This window comes from Typopeltis vanoorti, chromosome 1 (genome assembly GCF_054136105.1).
Source record: "Typopeltis vanoorti isolate ZY-2024b chromosome 1, IOZ_Tvanoo_1.0, whole genome shotgun sequence".
In the NCBI taxonomy this organism is placed as follows: domain Eukaryota; kingdom Metazoa; phylum Arthropoda; class Arachnida; order Uropygi; family Thelyphonidae; genus Typopeltis; species Typopeltis vanoorti.
In genome coordinates, this window is record NC_143549.1 from 189,613,117 (window position 1) to 189,626,384 (window position 13,268).

Consider the following 13,268-nt stretch of genomic DNA (forward strand, 5'->3'; position numbering starts at 1 on the left):
CTGAGTACAATAATAAGTGTTTGTGATCATTTCCTATTTCATTACAAAGTGCAGAAAATAACCAGCTATTAAGAGGACGGGCTTTAATAAAATTGACAATTTTTACTGCCTCATCTAGAATGGTTTTCATTTTGGAGGCCATATGGTGTGTAGCTAGTACTTCGCAGCGTATACAACAATGTGTCCATTTCACAAGAGGTGCAACTTTCTGGATACTTGCGACCAAACCTTTATGTATTCCCGACATTGCCTGAGCACCACCTGTGCTGATACCTACACATTTTTCCCATTGAAGTTTATTTGTAGTTATGAAGTCATTGACAACTTTGAAAAGGGCTTCAGCAGTTGTATGAAGAGGTAACGATTCACAGAACAAAAAGTCTTCACAAACTTTATTTTCGTGTTCATATCGCACAAAAGCTAGCAAATTAGCATTATTTGAAATATTGTGGCTTTCATCCAACTGCAACGCAAAATATTCACTATGACGTAACCTTTCTAGCAAAATATCTTTCACATTTTGAGCCATCTCGTCGATTCTTCTTTTCACAGTATTGTCAGATAACGATATTAGAGACACCTCATTGACATGTTTTTCACTAAACAAGTTCTTTGTTATCGCTTTTGTCGCAAGCAAAATTAAATCTTCCCCAATTGTATGGGGTTGTCCATTTATAGCGATCAGAAGGGCGACTTCATAAGAGGCAAGAAGAGCCTTTTTATTTTTTGTTCCACACACAATGACCTTACTAAATTCTGTGAACCACAAAGTTGCAGTTTTTTATTTTGAAAATATTCTATTGGCTTATTAACTGATTTTCCATGTTTTGTTTCAAGGTAGCGTCTCAACTTCGACGGTTTCATAGATTCATTCGATAACACTTCACAACAAAGAACACCATGTGGTCTGTCTTCGCCGTCTTTATTCAGAACTTAAAATCCCATTTGCAAATAGGATGGACAATATTTGCGTGATTTTTTGAGGGAAGAAACTTTATCTGCACTAGTACTATTTTCGACCACACTAGATCCACTCGGATTATCGTCTGTCTTGCGTTTCAACGATCCACACTTTAACCACTGATCCATATCTAAATAAAATCGTGAACAAATTGAAAATCAGAAGTTTCGTTGTGAACTCAATTATTTGACCAAAAGCAGAAAAACTGAATATTAAACCGAGAAAAACACACTTGTATAATATTATGAAATTTATTTATAATATAAATTATAATATTATAAATCTCAAACCCAATATAATATTATAAATTATAATTTATTAAATTAAATTAAATTACAAAGGGTTGGTTATTCACCTCTGCTTTACAAAGGGAAGAAGTAACGGTACCAACATTCGTGTTAAATTTTACTTAAACCATGGGCCTCAAGAGCCAGAGATATACATTGCAAGTATCCCAGGTGTGGGCAACATGATAAGATAAAGTTTAATGGAAATAAACTATCCCGTGGACCACAGGTCGGGAAACACTACTGTTAAGAATATCTAGAAAACCAAACACTTAACACCACTATACATAAACTAATAAACTAATATTTGGCACATTTAAACAGCAAGCACTAAAAATATACAGTTGACCCTTGAAGAATGCGGGTTTGAACTGCACAGGTCCCCTTATACGTTTTTTTTTTTAATATATTGGAAAATTTTTTTTGGAGATTTGCAACAATTTGAAAAAACTCGCAGATGAACCACGTAGCTTAGAATTATCGAAATAATTAAAAAGTTAGGTATGTCATGAATGCATAAAATATATGTAGATATTAGTCTATTTTATCATTTATTACCATAAAGTATACACAAATCTATTATAAAAAGTTAAAATTTATTAAAACGTACACACACACAAACACTTACAGGCCGTATATGGCCATTTGCAGTTGAGAGAAATATAAACAAATGTAAAGATGCAGTATTAAATCATAATAGCATAAAATAATTTTATAATGATTTTTTCATTAGTGTATAGGTTAGGCTACTGAGAAGCAATCATATTGATTTCACTTGGCCGCCCTAAAGCAATCATATTGCTGCTGCTTCGTTATCAAAGCAGGAATTGTTATACCTGTAAATAAACATAATAAAAATAATTTCTTTTTCACATTATCTTTTCCTTTTTTGATGTCTAGTATTAGTAATATGCATATCATGTGCAGTGTTTTGTACCATATACAACGATCTTGATGTAGGTACTGACAGATTCATCTTGTAAACAGATGATGTAAAATTAATGGTATCATTAAATACAGTACAGTACTGTAAATGTATTTTCACTTCCTTATGATTTCTTTAATAACATTTTCTTTTCTCTAGCTTACTTTATTGTAAGAATATAGTATATAATACATACATACCACACAAAATATGTGTTAATTGACTGTTCATGTTATCGGTAAGGCTTCCAATCAACAGTAAGCTCTTAGTTAAGTTAATAGCCTACTGTTGACCGGAAGTCAACTGTAGGCTATTATAGGGAATAATTGTTAGTTATATTTAAATAACTGAATTTTTTATTTTTATTTTTTATTTTTAATGAAGTTATACATGTTAATATTCTTTAGTGCATTTCCTAATTTTACTGGCATGGCATTGTCATTTGATTGTACATTTTGTCCAAAATAAGGCAAAATCATTAGGACCATGGTTTTTCTTTGAATGAAGAGGATGTATAGTAATCAACACTAACATAATATGATTTAATGTCACGCACCTTTCTTTTTGACATAGATAATTCGCTTCTGGAAAACTTGGAGGGAATAAATATATGAAAAGTTGAATGTTGTGAAATGTATAAAACCATCAGCAAAAGTTATTTCCTAGCGATGTTGATATTTAAATTTTTTTAAAAGTTTTATTTCTTAACATTGTTTGTGAGTAATAAAAGATGCTCTGCAAGGGTGAAATGTGATTCTGTGCTGAATTGCTGCAGTTTTTAGATGACAATTTTATGCTTTATGGAATATATATATGTAATTTTTATGTTTTTATTCTTAGCTGTTGCAGAAGCTTTGCTGTGCATATGATATTGATTTACCTTGTCATCCGAGAGATTCTTCATTTGGTCTTAGTCGAGGTATGTATATCCAGTTTTTTTTTTAATACTATAATCAATAAAACTTCAGCTCAGCAAATCCTTAAAAATTATGAATCCATATATATGAAGATATGAAATATTTCACTTTTATTTATTATTATTATTATTTCTCAGGCACATCCATGGAGTCTTAAGACTCATCATGGGAAACTAAAACTATCAACACAATATCTGTCATATCTTTTCTTGACACCATTAACAGACAAAGCACTCACAGCTGACTCTGACAACCCATTCCATTCATTCATCACTCTCCAAGCAAAAAAATCTAGTTCTCCCACTCTTACCCAACTTTCAGGGATGGCTTCTTGTCCTGCCCCCTTTAGTCAAGTGCTGAAATATTTTCTTTGTACTAATCTTATAAAATTCTTTAAGTAACTTAAATGTTTATATCATATTTCTCCTTTTTCGTCTATCAACCAACTTTTGCAACCCACATATCCTTGATCTACCCTCATAGGGAACATTCCACAAGTCACTCACCATCTTGGTCACTTGCCTCTGGATTCCCTCCACCACTTCCTCATAATCAAGAAACCCAGGTGACCAGAACTGAGCACAGTAATCCAGATGTGGTCATATCAAGGCTTTATAACTTCTTTATCTCTGCTTGTTAGTGTGTTCTTCAATAACCAAGTAATCCTGTGAACTACTCTGGCTACTTTAGCAATATGCCCTCTAACCTCTCCCACTCCTGTCAGTTTTTTATAGCATATTTAGAAAAACAAGTTCTTGACTCAGCCCTTCTCAAACCTTCTATCTGGTTAAGATACTGTATGTTGATGATGTATTCTCCATTTGGCCTCATGGCCTAGACAGATTAGACTCTTTCTCTCTCTTCAGTAGTCTTCACCCTAGAATCCAGTTTACTATGGAAAAGGAAACTAATAATAGTTTATGCCTTTCTAGACACCTTGGTAACAGTGGTAACCTGTCCTTTTCAGTATATAGGAAACCCACTCACACAGACAGATATATTTACAGACTTTCCCATCCCCCCCCAACAATATGGTATCATTAAAACACTAATCAACAGAAGCTATTTGTTACAATGAGTAACGAACTCTTCCAGTAGAATTTAATTGTATACACCACATCTTATCAAATGGCTACAGTTACAACAGTATAAAAAAAAAATAATTCATCCTTCTCACAATCCTTGACCTTCTCTTCAGAAAGATTTTAATAATGCTATCACCATCCCCTATGTTAGAGGCACTTCAGAATAAATAGCCAGAATCTTTAAAGAAATACAATATCTGCACAATCCTTTCTTCAAAATGTAAATATCTGCACAGCTTTCAAGTCCTACCAAAACTTACTAACCTTATCCATTCTACTAAAGATCAGCTCCTTTCTCTCTGTGCCTGAAGTACATGAAGTGTCCTGTTCCTGCAAGTTGGTTTACTTATGGACACACAGAAAGATTAACCACCATCTGCATGGAAGAACACAAAAAATATATCTGCAATCATGATTATGATCAATCAAGTGTTGCATACCATGCTTTGGATACAGCTCATAGAATCAATTGGAAAAAGACCATCATGCTCCAGCAAAGTAAATTTAGATGAGAAAGACTGTTTTTGGAATCGACAGCTGCTCTCAGAAATCAGCCCAATTTGAATAAATATAGTTGCATTAAACTTCCCAAAATATGGGAAACACTGATACTTCAAGATCCCAGTTTATATTCTAGGCTGCCAACAGGTGCCCCACCTAGATAGGGTAGGGATGCCTGGTAGCTGATCTTTAGTAGAATGGATAAGGATAGTAAGTTTTTGGTAGGACATTAGTCTTCCATTTGTGGAAGACTAATGTCCTACCAAAGAAGATATTGCCTTTGTGTTAGAAGTCTCATATTATACTCCCTGAGGATGTCTGGTGACTAAGACGAAATATTGGAACAATTAAATATTTTTAATCCTTTCTCAGTGCTGTTTCACTCCATGGAGCCTCTAACATGAGTTTCTCCCAACACTTAAGCCTTAATACACAGGCCTTCTAAACTCTAATTCTCTATCTACTGCCAGCTTGGTTGGCCAGTAGGTTAGCCTATCTGCTCTCTAGCCAAGAGGCTGCAGGTTCAAATCCAACTAGGGACTTGGATATTTTCTGTGATTGTCCTACTAACCATTTTCCATTAGCAGTATGACCTTTGATGTCTTTGTGCCATTAAAAAAAAAAAAAAAAACCTCTGTCTATTCCTGTCCCCCAAATTCCTGGCTTCATCAATTTCTGGAGTACAGTTTTCTCAATGTGATACACAGCTTGGAATCTTTTTATCCCAAAATATATAACTTGACACTTTTCCACATTAAATTGACATCCATTATGTTTTGCCCATACTGTCAGCCTATTTAAATTTTCCTGCAAGCTCTTTTTATAACCCTGATTAACTATACCTTACTGTGCTTTGCAGCATCAACAAACTGCTGAATGTGTTTGTTGATGAGGATGGATCAAATTAAACAGCAGTGGTCCAAGCACAGATCTGTGCAGCACACCATCCTGAATTCTGCTCCTGTATATACTACTTTTTTGGTATCTGTCCATCGGGACACTCTTTTATCCATAGCACCAATTTCATATCCATCCCCATTTGTTGCAGTTTTCTTAACAGAGTTTCATGTGGAATCCTCAGATGCCATTGAAAACCATCAGTATCATTGTGCAGCCATTCCCTTTATCAGACCCAACTGTCACTCTATTATAAAAAGTTAGTAGATTACTAAGACATTGACCCTTCACAAATCCATGCTGCCCCTCAGAGTATCATATTATTATCCACCCATTCTGATTTCTCTTTTTGATCAACATTTTCAGTACTTTTTATCACTGCTTCAGAGATACTGATTGGTTTATAATATGATACCACAGACTTAGATCCTCCTTTATGCAAAGGAATTATTTTGCCCTCCTCCCACTCTCTTGAGACTTTGCCAGAACTGAAACTTAAATTAAATAGCCTAGTTAAAGCATTGCCACTTCCCCTTCACATTCTCATAAAAATGCCAGCTGATATCCCATTCCATCCCACATCAATATTTGCATTCAGAATCTGCAATATCCCAAGTACCTCCGGTTCACCAACCTCTGTTCTCACATCAGTCCCTGTCACCACTGCCATAATATCTTCACTTGGATGATATAGCCTTTCAAAGTGATCACTCAGTAGCTACTCAACAATTTCATCTATCTCTGTTACCTCTCTACCATCTGTACTCATTAAAGTTATCCTTCCTTTGTCATTCTTCCTCGTACTTGACACATAACAAAATAACTCTTTGGCATTTCCTTTCGCTAATTTCTTCTCATTATCTTGCCTTCATTACCGTGCTGGTTACATTTCTTGCCTGACTTTTGTACTATTCATGAGTTAGCTAGTCACTTATCTCCTTATATACACTCCCCAACATTTTCTTTTTTTGCAACTCATGCTTAATGATGCGACTACTACTTATTCATCTAACTCCTGCCTGATTTACCCTCCTGATCTTGGATATACAGTGTAATATTGCTTCCTCCAAATATCCCTTGACTATTCCCCATGCACTGTGAACATTCTTCCCTTTCAGATCTTTATGCCATGGTACCTCTTCAAGCTGCCTCCTAAGTGTATTATAATTACCTGCCTTGTAGTTCCACATATATCCGTTCTTAATTGGAATTTCCAGATGTTTTGCTACCTCCAAAGTCAAAACCACATGATCACTTTCCCCAATTGGAGGCAGTGTAGCTACCTTAGTTATAGACAGGTCTTCTGCTTATATAACCAGATCCAACACTCTCATATCCCACCATTGCATTCTTTTTTAAGTTATTATCTTTCATTAAGTGTATAAATTCCATTTATTTATTTATTTGTATGGGGTTCTCTCCCCTTTCTTCCCCGTTCCTTTGGAGTGAGGGTGGGTTGAGCCCTCCTAATGATTAAGTATATATATATATATATATATATATATTACGACTGTAAATTCGTGTGTGTTCATGGGGCCAGTTTTGCCTGTTCTGAGGGATGCAAAACCCAAGTTTACAGATGAAAAAAAGCCTCTATGCATATGAGACCGACTAACTCACCTTTAGTCAAAAAGACACCAGATAAAGTTTCCTCATATCATAGATGGGAATTGAACCCAGATCTTTCTGACCAAAGGGCATCTCTACCAACTGAGCTACAGGAGGTTCTATAAATTCATTTTACTTCTTGCTACGTGATCTTTCCTCCTTCTATCTATGTCTCCGAAGTTGAAGTCCCCCATGATAATAATTCCTTGACTTACACTCATTGTACTAATTTGCTGATGCATGTCTTCCACGTCATCCCTGGCACTCCCTGGCATATAGCAACAACTAGTTTTAAATTTTGTCCTATTGGTCTCAATCTCATATCAGATTGATTCAAAAGAACTGCAATTCATCTGTTGTCATCAGCAGTACCCTATCCCTATTTTAAGCTAAATAATTTATGAAAGTACTAAAGGTGTATTTTTGAGATTTAAACTGGAGAAATAAATTTCAGTGTGAGTAGTTTTTGTAGGAGTAGATCTTTCATCAAAACTTTAATAAATATGTTCGAAGAAGAGCTAAAGTTATTTGATTTAAACTTGTTTGGCCGAGTGGTTAGCGTATCTGATCTCCACCCAAAGGCTGTGGGTTTGAATCCCACCGTGGGCATAGATGTTTGTGATTGTCTATGAAAATACCAGTGGTGGTGGACAGTAGATGGTATTAGTTTAGATGATGGTAATTGCAGTTCGTTGTAGTTGGTGGATTGAATGGTGGAGGCAGAGAGTTGTAGAGTAGGTGCCCTCCCTCGATGAGTCTTTGGACTCCTTGGAGGGTATCGCTTAATAATAATAATAATAATATGAGATAATCATATTTACATTTTCATTGTGCTAAAATTTAAGAAGTCATCTTAGACTCTTGGTTAACTTTCTAACTTAATTATGTAAATAATACACTCAACCTTGGTACTTTAGATGTCTATGAAAATCCTTTATTTTTGTACTAATCTCTCACATGAGAGGTTACAGATGGACCTATAGTACATTGGTGCTTTATACAATGGTGAAGAAGGAACATATTGATATTCTTCTTGAAAAGCTGGAATTTGTGACTATTGAACACTTCTTGAGAAAGTCTTTTTTTAGAGGAACAGCAAATGGATTGAAAGAGTTTGCATTAGATGTTTTATGTAATGAGAACAGTACAAGGATGAATTATACAACAGTTTAGTCCTTCCAATATTTCATTCTGTCATTGACACATCTTTATATTGTTTACAGCAAATACCCACATCTCTTCTGACTTGGTCACTGGGATTGGAAAAGGGTCATTTGGAGTTGTAAATGGAAGTCAGTTGGAGTTTCAGATATTAAAATCACCCAGCAAGATTGCTTCACTCTTGGGCAGTTGGACTGGAGAAAATTAACTGTCAGAGATTTTCAGAATCTGCAGAGCAGTAAAGATAGCAAATGAATGTTACTGAATAGGACAAGGAAATCTTAAACCAGAGAGGATTAGAAACAAATGTTCTAGATTTAGCATGGGATATCAGATTGTTGGTGAAATGGAACCCATCCCATCTTTCTTTCCTGTTAGCCTCAATAGCCTGTCATGGCAGGTATAACAGTATTATACAATATTAGGAACTTGGAAATCAAAATATTGCAAAATACATCCAATAAATGATTAGATCCAAAAACAAAAAAGAATGAAAACGTATAGAAAGAATGCAGGATAACAAATGGACAAGGAAATTAAAGAACTGGATACAAATAGGGAGGAGAAGCAGAGGAAGACTATGCCAAAGATGGAAGAATGGTCTTGAAAACAGTGGCACTATAAGCAGCTAACCTTAATAGTGAAAGAAGTAGTTGATATTTCGATGAAAGTTTTGGTGATCTGCATGGCGTAATGTTTATATAAAAATGATTATTGTTTTTGTGAGAAATTTTTTTAAACCACACTGACACTTATGATTATGTTCTGTGGTTCCTTTTTTCAATTAGTGGTTGAATAGAGAGTAGGAAGAAGAGATAGGACATGTTGAAAAAAAAAAAAAAAGTACCCATTCACCCTACCATAACATGTCCTTGACAATAACAGTCCTTGTATTCTTGACAGTTCTTCTCCCTGCACACTGTTTTTTTTATTTTATTTATTTAATTTATATGTGATTCCCACCCATGAAAGGCTATAAACCTATATTAAGTTCGTACTGTGGGTAAGCCAAGGATTTTTTCTGTTTTAATTAATTTTATAATTTTTTTATATATTTTCATTTATTTTTTACCTATTTTGGAAACTGCTGTAGAGACTTAAATGTAGAACTTAAGTATAAAGAGCTAATAAGCTTCATTTCGGCAATGAAAACATTACTTAAATTTAGGGGATATTAAATCCCACATAGTTTTAAAACCGAATAAGAAACACAAAGATTGGAATCAGAGAGTTTCTTGCCGAATATAGTAAACTATAAAGTATCGGCGACACTAGCGTTAGCCAATGCGCCAATGCAAGTGATCCTAGTACGTAGTACAATACTGGGCAGCTCGTTGCAAAGGTGGGGAAGTTCAGATCGCTATTCTTAGGTATTTTCCATAATGTAAAAACACATTTCCTAGGAAATGTATGCTGTTATTACATTATGGAGGGAGGTCACTACCCAGACCGGTTTCAGCCTTTTTTGAGGCTTCATCAGTGAGTAGCTAGACCTAATATCCCCTTAGGAAGGTATTAGGTCTAGCTACTCACTGATGAAGCCTCAAAAAAGGCTGAAACCGGTCTGGGTAGTGACCTCCCTCCATAATGTAATAACAGCATACATTTCCTAGGAAATGTGTTTTTACATTATGGAAAATACCTAAGAATAGCGATCTGAACTTCCCCACCTTTGCAACGAGCTGCCCAGTATTGTACTACGTACTAGGATCACTTGCATTGGCTAACGCTAGTGTCGCCGATACTTTATAGTTTACTATATTCGGCAAGAAACTCTCTGATTCCAATCTTTGAGTTTCTTATTCAGTTTTAAAACTATGTGGGACTTAATATCCCCTAAATTTAAGTAAATTAAATGTAGAACTTTTTTAAGTCACTTCAGACCTCCAATAAGCAAAGTGGTTGTCTCACAAAAATGATGAAGACAATCACAAACATCTATGTGCACAGCGGGATTTGAACTCATAGTCTGGTGGTTGGAGATTGAATACATTAACTACTCTGCCAACCAGGCTAGCAAAACAGGCCTAGTTAGTCCCATACATATAGATCCCATGTTTGCTCTTCATGTTCTCTCTGTTGACTAACCTGTGGAACTGCTTTACTGTTATATCATTGAATATTGGCAGTTTTACATCATGCTGTAAAACTCTCTAAAACATGCCTTGTGTAGGTCATAAGAAGGTGGGTTGACATTTGGCAGTAAGTGTTTGTGTATTGTATTTTACTTGCCCATTTATGTTCAATGTATTGTGAACTATATTTTATAATGGCATTAATTTTCAGTTTATTTGTGTATGTATTTATTTGTTTGTTTTTATGTGTATCCCATGAAATGAAATACTGTCAATCTGTAGTACATAATATTTAGCACCTTAAGTAAGCTGAGGGTTAGATAATCTGCTAACCTCAAATAGAGACTAAACGTGGAACTTTTAAGAGCCACTTTAAACCTCCAGTAAGCAAGATGTAGTCTAACTGGTTAACAGAAGTTATCTTCCACTAACACCCATGCCTACAGGGGGGTTTAAACCTGTAGTCTTTTGATTGGAGAGTGGTGACATGAGCCACTTAGTTATTATTTCACTTGAGCAGATTGTGAATATACTCATATATGTAATTCGTTTAGTAGAAAACAACAAAATTAAGCCAACTTTTTACAAATTTTTGTTAAATTTTTCAGTATCAAAAGGAAAATTAGTTAATGTTTTGTCTCCTTGATTTTAAATTTCAGTTTTATAGATCTTTCTCAACAGATTTTATAGATCTTTCTCAAAATTAGAAAACATATATCTAATTTTTCATATCCACAAGTATTTCTAGTATTGAAATTAACTGCAATCTTATTATTTCTTTTTTTTTTCAGGAATATAAATAGTAATCACTAAAGAGACCTTTGCACAGTCAGTATCATTGACCTTTAGTTTGAAAAACTGAGTTTGAATCCTACTGTGATATGAGTGACCTTTATTAAGGTCCTTTCAGCTGAAGATTATCTGGTCTTGTATAGATGTGACAGGGATTCCTTCCAAAAATTCTGTGTTTTCATCCTTCAGAACTGGTCAGAGGATACATGTATTTGTTTACTTAGACTGATTAACTGCCCTGTTGTGACATAATTAGGTTGACACGAAGCTAAGTTTCTTGGCTCTGACTGGTTGTTGAATGCACTTTCTTCTCAGCCCTCCATTTAGGAGGGAGAGGGTGAGAAGAAAGAAAGTACATTCATGTTATTTTTCCAGAGTGACAGTTTGAGAAATCTTCAGAATAATTTGCCCTATCAGTTTTATCATTTGCATTATAACAAATAGTGATCAACCCTTATGCAAGTCTGACAGAAATTGCTTAAGAGTTGAAATTAGATAACTAGAAGAAGACATCCTATAAAGAAAGTGGAGAACTAATTGTGGCTTTTCTTACTCAATGCTAAACTTTCCTGTAGTGCAACCTGGTACTAGGTATCTACCAGGATGCTGAGTAAATGATGATCAAGTAACTTGGTACTAAATTTAGCTGACCACATTATGTTTTGTGTTGACTTAATTTCCACATGCTGGTCATCTCCTTATTATATGTGGTCTCTGCTGTTTATGTCAGTGAACATGAAAACAGTGAAAAAATATCTACCAGAAAAATTTCAAAGAATTGAATGTCGACACCATCATTATAAGAAGAGTCAATAGAAAATGAGTGGAGATAGAAGAGAATTCTAGAAACATTTTGATATAATTGGTGTTGGTCAGACTAAAGAGCAGGTGAGATGCTTTTAAATAATATAATTCATTCAGGCATTAATATTAACTCAGAGAAGAGAGAGGGAATATCTGTAGTATTCTTTGTCAGACATTATTATCATATGATTAGTATTGATCATAATGGGTCTGGATTAGATAACATTCAATCAGAAATGTTAAAATATTCCAAAATGTCTCCTGTGTTTATACTTACTTCATCATAGCAAGTATAAATAGGGGACTTTTTGGAATCAGCATCTGATGTAAACATTGTAACATCAAATAAATATGGTTGTGTGAACCACTCCAGGATATGGGAAAACAGTAATTCTTTGCGACCTCCTATTGAATCCTCCAAGGAAGTTTTGGGAACTTACAGTCTTAGGAAGGGCACCCTCTGTGGACATAAAGAGTGTCCTTCCTAGAACTACAGCATTGAGTATAATTATTTTCACTTTATTGTGTTATGTGCATGTTACAGTTTTTCATATTATATCACTAGTAATATCTGTGTGACCGAGACAAAATATTGAAGTTATTAATCTGTCATTTAGGTTCTTTCTTTATGTTGTCTGGATTCCATTAAACCATAAAATATAATCAAATGCATAGTGCAACTGCAAAACTAAAGACAAATTGATTTTATTGGGATTCGGTGGTGGGGGGAGTAAACTATAATACAATAATAACACACACACACACACACACACACACACACACACACACACACACACACACACACACACACACACACACACACACACACACACACACACATCTTGCCATATATACTGTTAAACTTGAACGACACAAATCTTTAATCTATCAGTAAATTATTCACAGCTTTCAGCACATACAAACCATGTGTATAGCATGCATATAGCAGTGCTCAATGTTCAAAATGTCCTCCTTTTGTGTTCACACACATGCCTGAAGTCTGTGAGACCACATATCGATGTAGACATGAAAAACATCCAAAGGAAATGTTGCTCCAACACCCCAGCATCACCTTCAGGCTGGTGATGCTGGGGTGTTGTTTCTTGCAGGCTACTCTCTCAAGCTTCAACCAGAATATGAAGTCCAACAGATTCAGATCAGGACTTCCAGACAGCCAATCAGATGGTGAATATATGGTTGGGCACATTCGCCTCCAATCACTATTGTTTAATCCTCACGTTGTATGTAGTGGCTC

The 13,268-nt window shown here is 35.1% G+C and overlaps 1 protein-coding gene across 2 annotated transcripts in view; it reads left to right on the top strand.

Moving 5' to 3' along the window:
* Nucleotides 1–13,268, top strand: part of LOC150110719 (uncharacterized) — a 487,651-nt gene that overhangs the window by 80,459 nt on the left and 393,924 nt on the right. For both annotated transcript variants that reach the window (XM_090400398.1, XM_090400407.1), the window contains exon 5: nucleotides 3,014–3,092. In XM_090400398.1, coding sequence (XP_090256524.1) covers nucleotides 3,014–3,092 — 79 coding nt within the window. The remainder of the gene's footprint in view (nucleotides 1–3,013; nucleotides 3,093–13,268) is intronic.